The sequence below is a fragment of the Penicillium cosmopolitanum genome, assembly GCF_028827165.1.
Source record: "Penicillium cosmopolitanum strain IBT 29677 chromosome Unknown utg000009l:1.0-9042332.0:1.0-9050551.0, whole genome shotgun sequence".
Lineage (NCBI taxonomy): Eukaryota > Fungi > Ascomycota > Eurotiomycetes > Eurotiales > Aspergillaceae > Penicillium > Penicillium cosmopolitanum.
This window is the reverse complement of record NW_026622679.1, coordinates 1,787,729-1,808,082: the sequence shown is the minus strand read 5'-3', so window position 1 is coordinate 1,808,082 and position 20,354 is coordinate 1,787,729. Positions and strand designations below refer to the sequence as shown.

The 20,354-nt window shown below is 50.3% G+C and overlaps 7 protein-coding genes across 7 annotated transcripts; 5 read left to right on the top strand and 2 right to left on the bottom strand.

The window, feature by feature from the left end:
• Positions 1–1,058: 1,058 nt before the first annotated feature.
• N7509_008770 (DUF3433 domain-containing protein) lies at positions 1,059–2,918 on the top strand (the record flags this gene model as incomplete). Its single annotated transcript, XM_056633407.1, has 1 exon — positions 1,059–2,918. One exon carries the CDS (start codon positions 1,059–1,061, stop codon positions 2,916–2,918), a length of 1,860 nt encoding a protein of 619 aa, XP_056484027.1.
• Positions 2,919–3,112: 194 nt separating this feature from the next.
• N7509_008769 (uncharacterized protein) lies at positions 3,113–5,083 on the top strand (the record flags this gene model as incomplete). Its single annotated transcript, XM_056633406.1, has 2 exons — positions 3,113–4,161; positions 4,219–5,083. The coding sequence occupies 2 exons, from the start codon at positions 3,113–3,115 to the stop codon at positions 5,081–5,083; spliced, it is 1,914 nt and encodes a 637-aa protein (XP_056484026.1).
• A 194-nt stretch (positions 5,084–5,277) lies between these two features.
• Positions 5,278–6,755, bottom strand: N7509_008768 (glutathione S-transferase family protein; the record flags this gene model as incomplete). Its single annotated transcript, XM_056633405.1, has 3 exons — positions 5,278–6,295; positions 6,364–6,502; positions 6,605–6,755. The coding sequence occupies 3 exons, from the start codon at positions 6,753–6,755 to the stop codon at positions 5,278–5,280; spliced, it is 1,308 nt and encodes a 435-aa protein (XP_056484025.1).
• A 2,837-nt stretch (positions 6,756–9,592) lies between these two features.
• On the top strand, positions 9,593–9,772 carry N7509_008767 (uncharacterized protein; the record flags this gene model as incomplete). Its single annotated transcript, XM_056633404.1, has 1 exon — positions 9,593–9,772. The coding sequence occupies one exon, from the start codon at positions 9,593–9,595 to the stop codon at positions 9,770–9,772; it is 180 nt and encodes a 59-aa protein (XP_056484024.1).
• A 4,939-nt stretch (positions 9,773–14,711) lies between these two features.
• On the bottom strand, positions 14,712–15,485 carry N7509_008766 (uncharacterized protein; the record flags this gene model as incomplete). The annotated part of the gene is made up of 3 exons (XM_056633403.1): positions 14,712–14,969; positions 14,999–15,186; positions 15,257–15,485. The coding sequence occupies 3 exons, from the start codon at positions 15,483–15,485 to the stop codon at positions 14,712–14,714; spliced, it is 675 nt and encodes a 224-aa protein (XP_056484023.1).
• A 1,115-nt stretch (positions 15,486–16,600) lies between these two features.
• On the top strand, positions 16,601–17,680 carry zrfB (low-affinity Zn(2+) transporter ZRT2; the record flags this gene model as incomplete). Its single annotated transcript, XM_056633402.1, has 1 exon — positions 16,601–17,680. One exon carries the CDS (start codon positions 16,601–16,603, stop codon positions 17,678–17,680), a length of 1,080 nt encoding a protein of 359 aa, XP_056484022.1.
• A 605-nt stretch (positions 17,681–18,285) lies between these two features.
• N7509_008764 (Glycerophosphoinositol permease 1) lies at positions 18,286–20,091 on the top strand (the record flags this gene model as incomplete). Its single annotated transcript, XM_056633401.1, has 6 exons — positions 18,286–18,420; positions 18,489–18,538; positions 18,559–18,714; positions 18,780–18,931; positions 19,001–19,369; positions 19,421–20,091. The coding sequence occupies 6 exons, from the start codon at positions 18,286–18,288 to the stop codon at positions 20,089–20,091; spliced, it is 1,533 nt and encodes a 510-aa protein (XP_056484021.1).
• Positions 20,092–20,354: the final 263 nt, after the last annotated feature.

Sequence of the window (20,354 nt, the reverse complement as noted above, 5' to 3'; positions counted from 1 at the left end):
CGCTTATTTGAAACGTTCGGTGTTTGGGTCGGTGCACAATTATGGAGATCTTGAAGCGCCAGCAAGTGATCTCCATGTTGTCCGGCCTCTAAAATCAGCGATTTCACTGTTGGGCGGTTCTTTGCGACCTGTAAGTGGTCAAGGTTCCCGCTGCGCTAGACCCCTCAAGAGTCGCTTGGTTCTAAACATTCATACGGAGTACATCACCTATATATGCAACCATATTCCGACGGCCTAGCCTGATATAATCCCTGCATGTCCACTTCGTCGTCGGAGACATAATCTCTTGTCTCAGTGTACCTTCTCGTGTCGAATATCCGCAGCCATAAGCGGTAGCTAGATAACGATGTCAAGCGGGGCTAGAATGTACATACAGTAGTGTGAGGTCCACTTAACTAGCCTTGCATTTGACCATGCTCGCACCCAGGCTGCGTCTACAGCGGTCTTTTTACTGGGCATGGAAATCGACCCAGGGCTCTAATGGGCCGCTGTGTACCGCCATGCCCACTTTGCGTGCAGTAAACCCTTAAACCCTGCGGAATCCGAGACAGACTATGCATCAAGAGTATAAGCATGAGGGAACAGACGCTCCCACATATTCTATGTCAACCATTTCCTCTTTGCGCATGTTTTGAACCTACGAGTTGCAGCTGGCCTGCCACACGTTTAACCATGTTACCCAGACAATATACACTAGACGAAGACCGACAAATTCTTAGCCAAAGATCTAATTTATTTTCTCACCACGTCCGCCAAGTCGGTCTTCCTCCAGAGAAGGAAGCAGTGGGGAAGATGTCTCGAGTATTAGCGATATCGGCGAGGATACACACGAACCAGAGGATCCTCCTGGCTATTACGTTGAGAAAATGCCCCTAGGCGATACAAAGTGCTGGGTACCCTATACTTTCTCACGTTCTTTTCTTGCCATTTTAAGCTTTATCTCTTTTGGACTTTGCCTTGTGGTCTTTTTGCTATGGTGGAGGTCTTCGACAAATTACGGTCTAGGCGCCGATAATGGGTCATCCGCACTACTATTCGGATGGCGGTATAGCCCGACTATGATCGCAGTGATATACGTTCAGATGACAACTGTGCTCTTCGAGGACGTCAAACGCACAGAGCCATATGCTCGATTGGCACGACCAAACGGAGCAGAGACAACTTCGAGTATTCTCAAGTCGCCGGACGCCTGGTGGAATGCATTATACGATGGTTTCGCTAAGAAGAAAAATGGTTCGCGCAGTATCATCTTAATATGTGCGTCATTTCTGAACATATTCGGCTTTTTGGCCATTTCGCCACTCTCTTCCGCTCTTCTGTTCTCTGAAGACTTGGTGGTGCCCAATCCGGCTGAGTTCACGAGCCTGACACCGGTGGAAAACTTGCCTTTGCCCATTGACGCGGACCGAACGACGCACTTCCGTACAATTGCAAATTTACTCCAAAATGTATCGACCTCTCCGTGGATTACGGATGAATATACAGTTCTCCCTTTCTGGCCGGCCAGCATGCAAGATGCCCCGCTTACTTCCTTGCCCACCACCTCCTCACAGACATGGGAAGCCGAGACGACCATGTTTAAGAGCCATATGAACTGTACACAGATGTCAATGGACCGACAGACTGATATAAGTGTGAAGTATACTAATTATGGTGGCAGACTTCCGTCTATCTCGACAATCTGGTCCTCTCCCGATGGTTGTAAATATGGCCTCTCGGTCGAAAATTCCTTCAAGTCGGGTGGTAGTTGGTCTGGTACTTCTACTTTCTATAACGGCATGCACGCGTCTATTTTCCAGGCAAACAGCACCCTTCAGTGTCAGAATCGAGATATCATCATCTTGGCTGACTCTTCGAAGTCCACGAAGGGAAATTTCACCGCCCACCTCTGTGACAGCAAATATTATATGGCCAACATTACAGCGAAGGTCGCTCTAGATGGTGATGAGCCAGATATCTCTTATGATGAGAATGAATTTGAGAAAAAGAAACTCACAATCCCGGATAATATTTTGAACACGACTCTCTTCCGAAATCTTACCTTAAACGCCGATTGGAAAAGTTACATGGTCTCAATTTTCTACTCCGACGACAAGAATTTTGGGGGTCCAGCGATATTACTGGGAGCTCTGTACGATTACAATGTCACTTCCATAGTCAATGATTTGAATTGGACCCAGTCAGCAGCGAAAGCCAAGCAGCGATTTTTTGGCGAAGTGTTGCAGGCAGGCTTGACTCGCCAAGGGGCTTCTCAACACAGCCCTATGCATGGCTATATTCATGATGTCGAACCTCGAGTGGTGATACAAGCCGGGCCCGCTATATCTCTGGGTATATTGCTCGCGGTTTCATTTTTTCTCATACTTGCTGTCTGGTGGTTCTCTCGACAACAACTTCGACCATTACACTTGACGGAAGATCCGGCCTCTACTATAGGCACAGCCCGCCTGATTACACAGACTCAAGCCAATTGTGGCTTCAGAAACTTCAGACAGCCATCTGAAAAAGAACTACATGAAAAGTTTGCAGGGGAGTGGTTTGTGACGGATTCTCGAGGTCTTTCACGGATCAATACCGACGACATTATCGGCCACGAGTCATCACAATCGGAAAATGGAACGCCCAAATTATTTCGACTTTCTGCCCTCCTTTCCCTTGTTATTGTCCTTATAGTGGTGGTAATAGGTATTTCCGTTCTCTATCATTTTGCTCAGACCTCGGGGCTATATGAGAAGGCATTTGTCTATCAAGTACAAATTTCTTTCATCAATAACGGTCTATCATCAGTGGCACCATTTGCAATGATTCCCACTGTTATCGCGACTGCTATTGGTCTTTGGTGGAGCGCAATGGACGACAATTTTCGTCGTCTGCAACCTTTTCTTGCAATGTCTAAAGGAAACCCCCCCAGTTTCTAAAGGGGCGGGTCTCTCTTATCGGTCTTCTTTTTGGCTCTGGGCGTGTACAAAAGCTGCTCTAAACAAACATTGGCTCCTGGCATTTCTTACTCTTGGAAGTTCTCTTTCACCTGTTTGTAGGTTGAGAGTCAAACGTGTCGAGAAGAGAGATATCAAGTATGCTAATCTTGAGATTACCTCTAGTCACAACTACGATGTCCGCCCTGTTTGATCGTAGACCGGGCATCGTATCTCAGCCAGTCACACTCGATCGTACACTGGAGCTCCGCGAAATTCCATTTGTGTTTCCTGCGACCCAATCTCTCTATCCAGGTAGCTTAAACGATTACACAGCCGGGATCATTGCAGATCTTTACAGCAATCTTTCGACTCATTGGATGTATACCGCAACAGTCCAGCTCACGCTGAATGGATCTCAGCCAGCATGGAGTAAGGACGGTTGGAGTTTTGTGCCAGTCAGAATGGATAGCCTTCGCAATGCTAAGCTACCAAATAACCTCGACGAATCCGAGAAAACGGTTAATGGGGCGCAGTCCAATGTCTCGTTTATCACACCTGCCATGCGAGGTCGCATTGAATGCAGCCAGCTTCCGGTACAAGCCATGAAGAATCTTTCCAACTGGCTCACTTACAGGGACTTCCGAAATGAAACTATCTGGAACAAGTCCACCATACCCGATGATCTCGCAGGAGGCTTTGAATTAGGACAAACATGGGCTGATAGGGGTTTCCCGACCGCGATCACACCTTTCACATCCTCGGTCAACCTAACGGATTGTCTTGGGTGTACAAGTGTGTTCGCCAACCCAAGCGAAATACAATGCTGTGGCAACAGCAGTAGTAGTGTCTGGGATCCAAACGTTGTAGTTGGGTACTGGTCGCCCAACGCAAACCCCAATGCATGGAATACACGACTGTGGCAGCAAAATTTCACAGCCAAGTTTTTCCATGGTGGTGCAGTGACCGGGATTAAAAGTAACGATGATCTCAAAACCTCCTACAACCCATCTGTTGGCCTGGTATTTCCCAATCCACCATCCGCATCATTTCTGACTTGCAGGCCATTGGTCGAATCTGCCACCGCAGATATCACAGTCAACCCAGAGAATGGTATTATACAAAGCTTCAATATCACAGAGCCCCCCAAAGAACGACAAAATGCCTTTTCAGACAACTTCTTGCCACACAACAAAACCCACGCGAGCTCAGAAACTGGCTATATGACATACAATGTCACAGTGAGGTAAGCAATGCCCCTTCAAGTCCTCCAGGGAACCCCTTAGTTGACCATCGAGTAAAGCTATGGCCGGCTGTTCATGGCGTCTATGTTAACCGCTGCCGACACAATCAACCTTCGCGGTGCCCCTCATGGCACAGGTTATACACTTGAAGACCTCAACGACAACACATACAACATCCGGGACACAATAAACGGCCTGAATATGGACTTTATGACATATGCAATGTATTCAATGGCTGGTAAAGATCCAACGAAACTACTCGATCCAGATACATTCCACGATCTCGCACATAAAACCTTCTCCACCTTCTTCCAACATTTCGTCAGCAATGGAATTTCAACGGAAACGGGCAGTTGGGGTTACCAGAAAATCAATGCCAGTCTCCCACATGAGCTTGGCCCAGCACTCGAGCTCGTCGACGGTTATCTTCCCGGCACGAAGGCCACCAAGTATCAGGATGTCATGCAGCCTATCTCCCATACAAACCGCACGGTAGAAGCCCTCCTCGCCCGTCGTGTGGAGCTCCTCCAGATGAATGGTGTTGCAGTCTGGCTCAGCATCAGCATAATGGCCTGGTTAATCATGACCACGGTTGTAGTAGCAGTGCTACAACGGCGCTACTTCGGCAGTCTCGTTCGGAATGTGGAATCCCTCGGCGACGTCTTGGTCCTGATAGCCGGCAGCACAAACCTCATTCAAGTCGTGCGAGAAATCCAAGCCGGCATATTGTTGCCGGAAAATTACGAAAATCTTCGCACGAAGTTGGGCTGGTTCGTTGATGAGGATGGTAGGTTGCGGTGGGGAGTTGAGATGGAGGAGAGTTATGCAGGGGAGCAGGGGATCCAATGGGTCGCTGCTCCTCACTTCTCCAAGGACAATGGAAGCACGACGTGGAATCTTGGTGACCAAGAGAGGACTTTATAGACCGATGTAATGAGATTTGGGGGTTGGATGAAGTACACATAATACTTCTGTCAGTACATAGCATATAATGCTCCAGCCAAAATGATGAATATGATACAATTTATGGGATATGTGGCCCTCGCTCGAAATAGGAAATAGTCAAACACGCCGTTGATGAATGGATACCAGTGAGGTGCTGGCAATCCTTTTGTTGCTTAGACCGCGAGGAATTCAGCTACCGTCGGATACGCTGCCTCGGAAGCCTCTCCGCTTCCCTCTTCCACTTCCTCCTCTTCGTCTTCTGTCTGAAAAGAGAGCATACCAACTTGCATCATGTAACCGACCATGAGAGCAACACCACCCACCACCGTGGCAATGGAGACATACATGTCTTTCTTCTTAGACTCGGCGTGCAGGTTCAGAACCCGCTTCTCTGTGGACGAAAGTCCAGAATCTTCCGACTGAGCTACCTTTTTAAGCCCGTTGTTCTTGCGAATTTCACGCAGGAATGGGGTCGAATCTGCCAGAGTAGAGAGAAGGGTCGTGCCAACCGCCGCGACGGAGATGCGCCCTGGAGCTCGCCAAGAAATCGGCGACTCGGGCGCAGACTCGGGCACAGACTCGGGCGCAAATGCATGAGCGATTTCTATCGGCGCATCGCCGAAGCACCGTCGCCGCAGGCGCTCTGTGTACGCCGAGAGCAATGGAGCCTTGGCACGCATCGCATCCCGAAGCCATGGGAAGCTCATCTCTGGTACGAGCGCCAGGGACAGATACCCGAGCGCGATGCAGTCGATACTGGACGGGGTGCCCTCGTCCTCAGCGGTCAGAAGGTATGCCTTGCGGCCCAGCATGGCCTCGAGAGGCTCAAAAAACTCGGCCGTCAACGCCTCGATGCGGAAGTGATTTGACTGTGCCGTGCGACCCAAAAAGCTCGATACAGTATCACGGGGTCGCTGGATTAGGTTCTTGGGGATCTTTCCGGCGGCCACGGCGGCGCTGTGGTCGCGCTGCCGTTGGTCCTCCATGGCTTGCAGGTCAAGCGACGAGAGACCCAAATGCTCGGTACGGCCTTTGGCGGCACCATGCAGCTTTGGCGGTAGAATCCATTGGTTCGGCCACTGGAGAAGACTTCCGTATGCAGGCGAGGTGTTTCCGTAATAATTCTGGCTGGTAACGTACAGGTAGAGGTCGACGAGGGACTGGCCGCGGGATTCGATGAAGGAGGAGAAGCTGCAACAGCGGCACAGATCAGTCAGCTGCTTCGTTTCAGGGGTCAGACCATTGGTGGGTTGACATACGCGATATTATCAGCACGGGATGTTTCATCCAGTTGATTATCCAGATCCCAGGCCCCCTTCGAGTATTGCCGGAGGTAGTCCACGATACTGCGGAACCGGCTCACCCACACCGCACCGTTTTGGAGGACCGGGAGCTCACCTAATTTGCAGAAAAGAATAATCGGATCAGCTCATGTTGTATTTTTATCTTGCGCCTCCTTGCTAGCTTCGGGTGGCCGGATGTGCGCATCACGTCACTTACCGGTAGGGGACACAGAGGGATCACTGCTGGCGACCAACTCCCAGGAGTCCTTCGGGAGGGCTAAAGAGCAATAGGCGATAGCTGCGAGGCATTGCGCGTCAATTGAGGGCAAGGCGAAAGCCGGCCCCCACACATGTAATTGCAGCACCATTGTGTTTGCGCGTGAAGGCAGAAGGGCGGGCGCGGGCGAGTTGGGGTGGATGATCACGTGCGGATGATCTATCTATACTATACAGCCAGCCTTGCCTTGCCTGCTTCATTCGTGGATGATCTCCGACTAGCTATGAAGGAGCTTGGATCGCGGGATGGACAATTCTCGATTCGATTTTGACAGTTGCTATTGAAACAAAAGCGCTGGATCAGATCGCAGGCTGACCTATATGCAGCGTCATCCGATGTTTCGCATTTGATACAGATGCATTGGTAGTTACTAGTAACTCTTTAGTATGCGCATACTACTCTTTGGACTGTTTTGGATAGATCAACCGATAATCAATGAGAATGCTCTATAGAATCATGAAAATGTTTCCCGGTTTCAGAGGGATTCACCTCTGGCCCCAAGCATGTTTAACGCCTAAACAAGAAATCCATGGCTCCCAAGTCACGAGAGTTCAGTCTCCTCGTATTCTACCTGAGACACCCTCCCGCACGATCAGGCCCTTTACAACGTTTCGCATCGCAACATCGCAACATCTCGCCATTTCGCATAGACAAAAACATCAAAACACCCCCTCTTCAAGATGACGATGCCACTGACTCACATCTGTCATCTCGCCCTGCAGATGCATCGACACAGCCGCGATAAGAGCGGCTTACCGTGATCTCACTCTACACGTGGCCGTGGCTGCGCAAGAGCCCCTTCGTAGCTGAAAATACATACATGGATGATATGCTGAAAATAGCCTTGGAAAGAGGAGTCGTGGTCAAATCCGAGGTCCCTTTCGGCCGCCAACCCGGATTCCAACCCTGCGGGGCTACACTTCGGCCCCAAAAACCCAAAGGCAATAGAAAGCGGGGGCTCATTTAAGCCGTTGTGAAATCAGATGCGATGAAGAAACGCAATGATGACGCCAAGTCCAAAAATAATGGACCAACGACCAACACGAACGTCAGCACGCTTGTCTTAGTCCTTATCCACGGTACCTGTGCGGTCTGTACTAATGAGACTCCCTCCGCCTCCCTACGGCCACTGGAAGTGCCTGGCGATGGTAACCGGATATTTACCATCAGGCCAACAATGTCCAAATCGAACCCGGGGAGCGGTGGACCAAAAAGGCACTCACTTCCCCCCAATCGCAGTGTATCCCAGCTACCTGGACACGTACCGTAGGGCGAATCCCGCCGAGCGCTCGGACAACACCGCCGTCACGTTGAATCATTTCCTGCCTGATTCTCTTGCTCTCTTGGACACTTGTGGGTCCATATCTGTTAGTCTGCCAGATTATCGATTTGCGCATACCTAGGTACGCCGGCGCCATGCGGCCATGCACGCCGATAGAAGAGGTACCGGTTGAAAGCGAATGCTTTTGCCTGGCGTCATATACGCAGGCACGCAAGAGACACCCCGCTCTGCTATTTGTCGCACTAGAGTAACGCCATGTGCGAGTCTCCATCGTGCATTCATATCTTCCTTGGCTATTATGGTCCGAAGATTGTCATTGGATATGATCCAGTCATGCACCTAAGATGTACATCCTGCATTGGTGGCTATCTGCACAAGCGGGATGCTCGATAAGATGTCAACAACACCGTAAGATCGGATGGATTAGTGGCTGGGGTTGACTGATGACCGTTGCAAACAGGGTACGGAGTACGGAGTATGTAGTACATAGTCCATGATTCATCATCTATAAGGTGAATGTTGAGGTATCCACTCCGAAATTAGTCCCGTCGGTGCTGGCAAGGTCGAAGTCGCTGTCACCGAAAAAAGGCCGTGCGAAAATCATGGTCGAGCTGAACTTCCATGCTACACCGGACGTATGCATTATGGCGGCGAAATGCTAGTGAAACGAGCGGGCGGGGCGCGGTGTTTCATCGGGTACTACGGCGCTATCCCACTATGGATATTCCTCAGGATTTTTGTCTGGGGTTGGAGATTATGCACGACATAGAATGATGATAAGACAAATTGCTCTGCTGGGGTATATTAAGTCTATGATACATGCCGGTGATTCAAATTCGGCCCAATGCTTGAGGCTAAAGAACAAAGGAAAAAGACAAGACAGCAAAAAAAGAAACAGGCCGAAATGAAGTATTACAAAAGATTGAAACAGTCGATGTGGCCGGGCAGAACGACATGCAAGCAATGTAGTAGAGGAAAAAAATAATAATCGAAAAGAGAAAGGCGCAAGGTGCGGAGATCCATGCAAAGTGACGCACAGGCGATGAAGCGATCAAGGCCCAGCTGATCATGGCGAGACAAGGGCCAAGGTGGGTTGCAGGCTTGCAGAGCCAATTGCTGCGGCCGCTAAAAGTCGAGTGCGTCTGTTCTCCGCATCGTGTCAAAGAGCTGGATTCGAGATCCAACGGTAAATTGACCCCCGCACGAAGTAGTCACGCCGGTCGGAAATGGTGAAACACGGACCGGTGAGAAAACAGGTAAAATCGAAATGAAAAAGAAAGAAAAAAGAAAGGAAGAGGAAGAACGGGCTAAAGATGCAGGAGGTCGAGGACCCTAGGGCGCCGGCGCTCTGGGCCCCCATCGCAACGACCGTAAGATTGAGAAAGTAAAAATGTGGAAGGTTATTCTCCACGCTTGAATGCGCAAGCGTTTCCTCTTCCCCGCCGGTATTGAGGGCGTGCTGTAGGGGGAGAGGGAGAGGGTCCGGAATCCGCGTGTCGTAAGATGTCTTATCAGGAGATCTTACTGCAGCCGGATGGTCCGGGTGGTTTGGAAAGGGTGGGATTAATAGAGATATCCGAGTCGAGAACGAAGAATCGTGTGCGGAGTAGCCGAAACCAGATCGAGATCGAGGTCATTTCATATCCATGCCGAGGAGAGGCTCAGGTCGTGAGCGCATTTGGCAGAGCCCGAATGCGCCAGAGTCATCACAGTCATTTGAGAGAGAACTGTTTATTTCGGCAGAGGAGGGAGAGGGCCCTTTGGAGGAGGTCCAGGGCAAGGAGGGAACTGAGCGCCGACGGAAGGCATCTTGGACAGAGTTGTGAGGAGGGTGGTGGTGGTGGTGGTGGTGGTTATTGTTGATGTTGTGATGGGTTGTAGTGGCAGTGAGGATGCTCAGGTGGGAGTAGTAGGAGTAGTAGTGGACCTGTGTAGTAGAGGTGTGTAGTAGAGTGTGTACTAGGAATAATAGTAGACGATGGTGAACCGAACTTGAGAAAAAAAGCAAGTCGAGGAGCACGAGCGTTACTTATAAGCCAGAATGGATCTCCCAAGCCCCAGTCACCTTACAGTAGGGACTAATTTACGTTAGTGCAGCTGCTAAGTCCCCCCCCCCATCGAGCATCCCTGCCATGAACAGGAGGCTGAGTATCCACCTGATCTGACGTAGGAATTATTGCGATTTACTTAGCGCGTCGGGGGCCGATGAATAATGCTGCCCTAACCGGAAATCCAATGGAAATCCCCTAGTTTTTCTAGAAGCTCCCCACTCGAATTCCCGTGTCGCGCTACTCTGTCTCTGGTGAACCAGGAGAAAAGGGGACTGGTGAGACACCAGTCCGCCCAGTTTCCAATCTTACTCGTACCGCCATGCACCAATTTCCTGCTTCTCTGGTCCTCTGGTCTCTGTTCTCTGACAGACCTACTCTACGTGAGGGCTACTACTTGCTCCATCTTCGTTTGTTTGGGGGGTTTCACGGGACGTTCGCCCGAATAATTATGAAACCACACGAGGTGACAACTGGTAATGGGCAATCTCCCGTGGCTCCACCTCTGGCTCCATCGGGACGGTTCCTCGATGCGGTGAGCGTACGAAAGTGAATGATTCTTTTTTTCTTTCTCCATTTATTTTAGAACAAAAAAGAAATAAGCCGTTTGGGTCGAGTTGTACAACCTCAGCAGAGAGTTTCTTTCAAGACCAGGCCCAAGCGGTACTTTGTAGAGAGATACGGGAAACAGGTGACTCAATGAACTCGTACTGAAAGGGGGCTAAACCCAGGAACCAGGGTCCATCCAGTGAGCTCACATGTATGGTCGATCGGTGGGAAATCGCCTACCAAAAAAAAATAATAAAAATAAAAAAATAAGTCAAGAAAAATATTTTTTTAAAAAAAAAGAAGAAATTAGAAAAATATAGAAAAATTAAATAATAAGGCAACAAGTGGGAAATCCCCATACTAGTCGACCCATCGAGTTAGGGCCGGGTTTACACCGATCTTGTCGTATCATGACAGCCCGCCCAAAATGCCGGGATTCTCAGCACAGAGCAGGAAAAAGATCAGGATGATCAGGATAAGCTGTTCGTGGCGCAGGTACTCTCGTAAGACTGCTGATTCGATAGCAAAAAATTTAACTCTCAACCCGGGTGCTTGGGATCAGAAAATCACAAGATATAGCTGACACGTCAACCGAATGTATCTGCCTTCAAAACCAGTGTTCAGATAACCGTCCGGGGTGGACTTCCATCCCAGTGGCTTATTTCCCCTACATTTGTTTTGTTTTGTTTTCTTTTCTTTCCTTTTTTTGCCCGTTCCCCCCATCTCTCTCTCCCTCATTAACCTTGCTTTTTTGCCTCCCCCTGAGACTAAGGACTAAAATAGCCAGGGGGGTTCAGACTGACCCATCCACGTACCGTGGGTCGTACCCGTGGGAGGCCGCACTGGCAAATAACCTGGTGAACATTATTAAAGATGGAGTTACTCCATACATTCTTGCCACGGGTACCTGAAGCTAAGCCCTCTAGGATGATCGTTAGTAGGGGCTAAGGTACCACTCTTTAGCAAGCGAAGATTTTGCCTCCCGGGGAATTTATTTTTTAAATGGGTCTTATCGGTGGGTTACAAATAGAATGCGTCCTAAAGCGGACCCGAAATTGGGTCGTTACTTACTACATATGCAACGCTAAATCTCTCGACGCACAAACACACACCGGAGAACAGAGCCGAGTCACCTCCGCTACTGTATGGCTCGGATGGGATGTGAGATCATCTCACTTCTGCAGCACTGCAGTAGTGGCGGGGGGAGAAGAGGGGAAAGGGACAGTGCATTGCATTGCACATCCTCATTTGATGTCAGTGGGACAGGTTTGCCGTGCAAGTCGCTGCCTTTTCGCAGCAGGGAGTAGTACTCCGTACTCCATACCTACTGTATGTGCAGTAGGCCATTATGGGTACAGAGCATGCAGGTCCTGAAAAAACCACAAGTTCGTCGGCAAGACATTCTCCCCAGGGTTGATCCCGCACATCACTGGGCCGGGTGTTTCACGATTAGCAGATCCGCTTTGTTTTCTCATATAGAGGCGTCGATTGCGTGCTCAGCATCGGATCGCCCTTGGCTGTGGTTGTTTATTCCAATGCAAGGCTATCAGTACATACAGGGGGTGAGCGTACGATTGGTTCATATTGATATGTAGATAGTACAGGTGCGTAATAATTGGTAGTCAACGGAGTATATGAAATAGAGAGTGCAGTAGGTACTCCGTACATACGTGTGCATGGGGGCGGCAGATCTCCGAGTTGGAGAAATGTCAACCAAATTCAAATTCCGTCCCTCCAACCCCGAATCCTCCGGCAAGTCTCGGAAAGTGGAAGCGCGAAAGAATCCCCACAAACTCCGGATTCGGTTTCCATTTGCTCAGGACGAAGAACAGAATGGAAGAAACTCAAATCCTGGTTACATACATACATACATATGGAGTAAGGAACAAACAACCACACGAAACACCAACCCGAAGGAAGGGAATATATGTACTCGTAATACGGAGAGGAGTCAATAATAAGACAAATAATTCGAGAGGCGCGCATGACCACAGCCCTATGCGGTAATAGTAATGCCAATGGATGTGCGGTGGGAGTTGCGGTCGGACTTGTCCGTGCAATCGGGATTTGCGATTTTGGCTCCAGCGCTGAAGGAATGAAAGCGCGAAAGCGTTCCTGGCAGGTGGTTGAGTTCGCGGCTCCTGCGGTTCCAACTAGTCACCCTAGTGGAGTTAGCGGTGGCGATACCTTCGTTGAAACTGGCATGGCTGCGAAAAAACTTCGACACGCTAACGAGTCACAAACTTCAATAAACGAGTCTGAAAGGGAATAGGGCCTCGTGGGGATCCACCGTGGGATGAAGTGGGCCGCCGTTCCGCGCCGTTGGAAACGAGAGAGAGAGAGAGAGAGAGAAGGGAAAATAACTGGGATGTGGAGGTCTCGGGAAAAAGGAGAGGGTACGATTGGAACTCGGTGAATTTGTTTTGGTGTTCTCCATCCTGCAGGAATATCTCTGGATCCCCAAACAATTGCCTGTTTGGTTCGGGTCGCGGATCGCCGCACGTGGCGATGCGGTCTGTTTCCACGGTTCCTGATGCTTGTGATTGCGATTGCGATTGGCAGCGGGAACTGAGAGTTGACCGATTCGCTCCCGATCTACAGAGTACGAGTACTGGTATGTATAAGATGTACAGTACTCGTAGTTATCATCAACAGAGCATACGCAACGGCCGCAGCTTCGGCCGTCTCGTCCATATCCGACTGGCTGGGGTATTTTTCCCCGAGCTGAGCGATGCAGGAAGGTATCGGCCGCCGATGGGGGTCACGGGAAAACAGTGGGAAACAGTGGAAAACAGTGGAGGGACGGGCTGTTTCAAGTGGCTCCACCGGGATGACCAGCCTTCTACTTGGCTTCTGGAAAACGGGGAGCCGAGGTTTTGTGGACACCGCTTGCACATGTACCCGTACGAAGTACAGCCCGTTTCATTCAACCCAGGTGGAACTAAAATCTCGCCTGGGAGACGTATGTACGTTGAATGCTGACTCCGTACAACTCAACATGACGCAGAAAAGGCCACAAATTTGCGTGGTCTTTTGAGGGAGGGGGGTCATGGTCTTTTCACCCAGTGCATATCTACTAGGTAAGAGTCAACTCCGTGTTCATCACATATCGACGCCTCCGGTGCGTACATTATAGATAATATATGTCAAAGTAGGACTACCTAGTCTAGGTGTTCATTCAGTAATCATATCTTATACCTAGGTATCTTCGGAGTCGCTCGTCGCTCTTCTACTTTCTAATAGCATTCAATGGCGCTCATAGAGATGGTCAGTACTAGTAGTTATTGAATACGAAATATGAGAAAGGAAGGAGAGAACCGCAGGAGGATGGAGTAAAGCTGAGATATTTTTCTGTTCTATGGATGGGTCTTCGCCAAAAAAAAACAAGCTGTGGAAAAATTGAATTCATGAACTTGACCGGCATATGCTAACGGAGGCGGATCATGCCGTCACGGTTGTATGGGTGAGCAGAATATGATGCTGCTGCCTCGTCCATCTGCATCCATGGATGCCCAGGTGTACATATCTGACATACTCGCACAGATACGCTCGGAGTACCTCGAACTTGATTGGATTGCCGATAGACATGCATGGATACATATTCAAGGCAGCAAGTTGCCCCGTTGTGTTGCGCCGCCAATCTTGAACCATTCAAGAAGCTAGCGGTATACTTTAAACCATTGAGAGTGGTCAATAGCCGCCACCTTTGTAATGATGGCTTGCATCAAGAACCAGGATGTCATAAGCTGACTCCATCCTCATGGCGCTCTGCAGCGGCCCGGTTTTCTATCAGCCAGGGGCAGGATGCTCAAGCTTAGACGTCGCCCATGTCACAGGTGCGCATGACGTGGGAGAGCTGGCTTTCGCGATCATGGACCACCTCACCCCTGCTGAAACATGGAGGGGGGGGGGGGATATTGCGCAGGTAGGCGGGTGGCGATGCACATAATTAATTGGATATGCAACTCTGTAATTAGGCATGTGTCACACAAAAGGGGGAGAGGGGGGGACCTGCGACAGATCACGCCACCGCGGGTACCCGCCGTGAAGATGCGGAGGAAGCTTGGCCTGAAGAATCTCCTCAGCCACACCAGCGAATCTGGAGGCTTTTCTGATCCGCCTAGGTAAGCCTAAGACCTGAAAGGAAGCCAGAAACCATCCTAGTCTATCAGTCCTCTTCCAGGTCTGGCTGAGCTTGAGTCGATATCCATTCCTCCATTAGAGGTTGCTTCGGTGCCGATGGGTCAGCACTCGGCCGGAGCTTGTCGCCCTTGTGAGAGATAAGCAAACAGAGCACCCAGCCGCAAATGTCGAAGCTCTCGTAATGCGTACTGAAGCCTGCCTTCTTCTCGTCGCTGCCGTCGGGACTGTCGACTGGATCGATTGAAGCAGCCCCTTGCCTTTTGCGCAATGAGCGACCACCATCCTGGGCAATGTCGTCTTCGGCGGGGGGACATTATGCAAGTCAAACTCAGAATCGTCCTCGCTGTCCATGATTACCTCTGCGTTTGCCAGGGTATTTCCAGCTTCAGTGAATACATTTGTGCCATCTTGCTTGTCTGGTTGTTCAAAGTTCTTGTGCCGTGTTAAGAGAGAATGACGAGTGCGCGATTCGCGGAGAAAGATGCTAACTTCGAAGTCATCTACAAGCGAGAAGGCACGGTCAGCTCCGACAATCGAGGAAAGGGCAGATGGAGCAGCAGAGCCTTTTACCTTCTGAAACGACATCCTTCACTGGTTTAGATTTCTTGCGCATCCAAAGCCGTTCGTTCGCTTCACGTAGACGAGGTCGTACCAGTGGGCGGATCGCGGCGAATACGCGTGGCAAGCCAGGGTCACGAGCATCCAAGAGCCATCGGGCATCGGAAGGTCTATCAGGGTAGATACGGCATTCTATCACCGAGTACTTGCTGATGCGCAAGTAGCGTCGTATGGGAGCCATGGGGAGGGATGGTAGAAAGCTAAGCGGGAGATCCTCCGAGGCTGTGAGCTCATCGATGATGCCAAGCTGCGTCCCCGCAGAGCCTCTGATTGGCGTTTAGGCAACCAAGGGGCATCACCCCTGTACTGACAGCCCAGCAATTTTCGAATCTGACACTTATCATCTCCCGTTTCCCACTATGTGTTCTGGCCTATTTTCATTGCCAATATATACATACACATCAATGGCGTTCACTCGATGACGGCAAGTAGTATTGATCACACGTGACCCTCCAACCACCGCTTGCGGCAAGATGCTGACCGTCCCCAAGGTCCCCATATGAAGTACTCGGTACTTCTGTTTACACACAAAATGTAAGATATATTAAGTACCTGGTACTTAATATCTTCACGTCTTCCCGCCAACAAGGTCCCCATGGATCCCACTCTGGGACCCCCGCTGGGATGAACCGGCTATGATTCCCGCAGATTTTGATTTACGTCAAAAACTGCGAATCCGCATTGCTTCTGAGCACGAAGGTCATCGATCTGTTCCTTTGTCCTTTGCAGTCAGCGTGGGACTTGAGACGTGGGACGCAAAACGACAACCTCCGAGATTTTGCTCCGGTCTGCACAAAGTCTACTCCGCGGAGCACCCACACCAGCACCAGCACCACCACCATTCTCTGCCTCGACGTGCACCGCTAGAGAGTCTCACCATTGTCTGACCGTTACTTTTCGTGCATCGAATTGTCTGCATCGCTTACCTTAGCGCAATATCTCGCCAGGCCAACCCGGTTTCCCTCGGCGCCTTAATTGGACCACCGTGCGTCTACCTCGAGGACCTTGGGGGTTACGGCCAGTCCAGCGCGACACCCGCACAAAACTAACCAGCACCATCCTTCCCACCCCCCCGTGGATGCCCCTCTACGTCAATCCACCTGCCAAATCTTCTCTTGGTTTTCTTTTCTCCCAAGGGGCTCGATTCTGGTGCAATCAACGTCCACAGCCCCCATCTATCGGCTCCTATCGATTGCCTTGGAGATCTGAGATCTTGTCGCACGGCTCATCGCGGCTCCGGTTATTCGGTGCTCATTAAACGCCCAGGAATCCCTGTCCTCTCGGCTATCAGTCATCATGGAAATGGAACCCCTCAACTCTCTCTTTAAACGGGAGGCAGATGCCTGTGATACCGGGAACGAATTCGATGGCCGCATGGGGCTCCGGATATCATCCATCTTCGTCATCCTCATCGGGTCATCGTTCGGTGCCCTCTTCCCCGTCTTTGCTCGTCGCTGGAGCAAAAAGAGTGGATTCCCTAACTGGATCTTTTTCGTCGCCAAATTCTTCGGATCGGGCGTCATCATTGCTACTGCATTTATCCATCTTCTGGCTCCAGCCGAAGAATCTTTAAACAACCCTTGCTTAACCGGCCCAATTACCGAATACAGTTGGGTCGAGGGTATAATTCTTATGACTATCATTGTCTTGTTCTTCGTTGAGCTTATGGTCATGCGATTCTCCCGCTTTGGTGCCGGCCATGTCCATGACGAGGAAGGTCACACTCACACCCACATTGACTCGCCTCCTCTGGTGGAAGAAGTCAGCGAGAACAAGGGTCATCATCACCCCAATCATCTTATGCCCGGGGAGGATCATCTTGGCCACTCCCGGGAACACCACGACGCCGACGACTCGGAGAAAGACGTTTCTGCAATTGAGGATTATGCCGCCCAACTGACCTCCATCTTCATCTTGGAATTCGGTATTATTTTCCACTCAGTCTTTATCGGTCTCACTCTTGCAGTCTCTGGTGCCGAGTTCACCACTTTGTATATCGTTCTGGTTTTCCACCAGACCTTTGAAGGTCTCGGACTGGGGTCCCGGCTCGCCATGCTTCCATGGCCTCGGTCCAAGCGCCACACACCGTACTTCCTGGGGCTGGCCTTCGGGTTGTCAACCCCGATTGCAATTGCCATCGGCCTAGGTGTCCGCAACAGTTACCCGCCCGAAGGCCGGACAACGTTGATCGTCAACGGCGTATTTGACTCCATCTCTGCCGGTATTTTGATTTACACTGCCTTGGTGGAATTGATGGCACACGAGTTCATGTTCAGCCACTCGATGCGCCAGGCTCCGATCCGCGACGTGTTGGCAGCCTTCACCCTGCTGTGCATGGGTGCTGCGCTCATGGCTGTTCTAGGAAAATGGGCATGAACCTAATGACTTTGAATTTGTTGGTTTTTTCTTCTTTTTTTTTGAAATATCAAGGATCTTTCCCTATGATATCGCGTACACAAAAATGGAGGGGAGTGCGATGATGTATCCCCATGCATGCATTGATACCCATGGTTGCAACTTGGCGTTTGGGAAGGACTGGCGTTATGAATATAAACTGTACTTAGCCTCATATAGACGAATATTTTCTGATCAGTGACTACGATGCGTGACCCTTTAGGAGTACCTAGTAGGTAATTATTCAAAGTTCCAGGCACACCCGTCAGCCCTACCCAAAAGATAAGATCTTTGTTTCCGCCCCCACCCCGCCAATCATTACCTCCACCGGCCGCATGTGGCACATAGTTATGTGCCACTTCCTAACGCAGCGTCCAATGACAGCCACGTTACACAATTACCGTCTGGGGTAAGCTTTGCCTGGCGCTATAGGGCTAGTCCTTGGACTACAGTAACGCCCTGAACAGTGACCCCGCGTTCCGCCCCTCCAGCAGCTTTCAAGCATTCGTTCCTGCATCTTCTCCGTCCTCCCCGACAAAAGTCCACTCCTATTAAGCCCGTGGCTGTCAAGGCACCCCCCAAAAAGAATGGCTATCGACGATGTGCAACCTGAGAGCAAATCCGTTGTTGCCGAGGTTCTAGAGCCTACTGGCTCCCATGCCGCCGATCCCTCGCGTGAGGTCTCGAGGAAGCGGCAGAGCTTGTCGGATCTGTTTACTATTGTGAGTGGAACATTCAAGCAGCCGTATATTGTCTTATTCTAGCCTGAAACTCATGATCCATGACCTAGTTCGCAAGTGGTTTTGCCCTGATCAGCGATGGATACCAGAACAATCTGATGTGAGTCTACACCCTCCTAGGAGAACCCTGAGCATCAACTTATACTCGGCTGGCTATAGGACTATGGCAAATGTTCTTCTTAAGAAAGAATACCCCAAAGAATATACCTCGACTGTCAGTACGCGCGTCTCCAACGCCCTGCTCGTTGGCGAAATTATCGGTCAGGTTGTCATCGGGTACGTGTTGGTTCCTGGACTTCATATGCGGGAACCTAAAGCTCCAACTAATGCGCGTTCTCCAGTCTAACATGTGACTATCTTGGTCGCAAGACCGCCATCGTGTTCACCACTGTTATGATTGTCGTTGGTGGCATCCTTGCTACTGCATCTCATGGAGTTACCATTAATGGCATGTTCTGGATGATGACAGTCGCCCGTGGCATTGTTGGATTCGGTGAGTCTCAATGCATGGACTGAAGCTCTCAATTCATACTCCAGTGCTAACTTGTATGGCTATTTTCAGGCACTGGCGGAGAGTATCCAGCATCTTCGACCTCGGCTTCCGAATCAGCCAACGAGCTGACACCCAAGCATCGCGGGCCGGCATTCATCATGGTGACCAACTTCCCTCTCAGCTTCGGCGGACCATTTGCGGTATCAATCTTCTTGATCGTTCTGATGGCGTGCCATGAATCGCACTACAGTACTGTATGGCGAGTATGCTTCGGTATCGGATGTATCTGGCCACTGTCCGTCTTTTACTTCCGCATCCGCATGCTAAATTCGACTCTATATCGCCGCGGAGCGATCAAAAAACATGTCCCTTATCTGCTTGTTATCCGCTATTACTGGAAAGCTCTTATTGGAACATGCGGTGCCTGGTTCCTCTACGGTAAATCTTCCCAGAATCTCGCTCGCGACGCCACTTACTGATGTGTTCCAGACTTTGTGACCTTCCCAAACGGTGTCTTCTCTGGAACTATCATCTCAGAGGCTACAAAGGCCGGTTCTGTTCGCTCAACAGGCGAGTGGCAGCTCCTTCTTGGGGCAATCGCTCTACCAGGTGTCTTCCTCGGTGCGTTCCTTTGTAACAGAGTCGGGCGTAAAAACATCATGATGATCGGCTTCGGCGGCTACTTGATATTCGGCCTGATTATCGGATGCTCGTATGACAAGATCACCAAGATAATCCCGCTCTTTGTCGTCTTCTACGGGCTCATGCAAAGTTGCGGCAACTTTGGTCCAGGAAATATGCTTGGCCTCTTATCATCTGAGGCGTATGCCACTGGCGTGCGCGGTACATGCTACGGTCTCTCAGCGGCTATTGGCAAGGCAGGTGCAGCGATCGGAACGCAGGCCTTCCAGCCCATCGCGACCCATCTTGGCAAAAGATGGACGTTTATCATTGCAGCGATCTGTGGTGTCGTGGGAATCTTAGTGACCTATTTCTTCGTACCAGATCTCTCGGGCGATGATCTAAGAATACGGGATGAGCAGTTTCGATTGTATCTTGTGGCGAATGGATGGGACGAAGCCATGGGAGAGGATGATCTGCAGGCGAATGCGGATGATGGTGTCACGATCGCCGACACAGCCCAAAAGAAGGATGGGTGAGGCAGTTGGTGGCGGTGGTGGTGAATGAAGGAGGCATTTACTTCTCTAGATCTATCAAAGGTTATATCGCTACCCTACCTGGATAGGTGGATAACATGAAATCCTCATCTTTCAAAAATTGATTAACTGTAGAGTAAGATTAGTGTAGACCTAAACATACGGAACATGGAGCTTATACCTCGACAACCACTATTCGAGATACGATCCAGAATCACATTGTATTCCACAAGTTAAGGACACATCTCAAGAAAAAGCCGGCTACA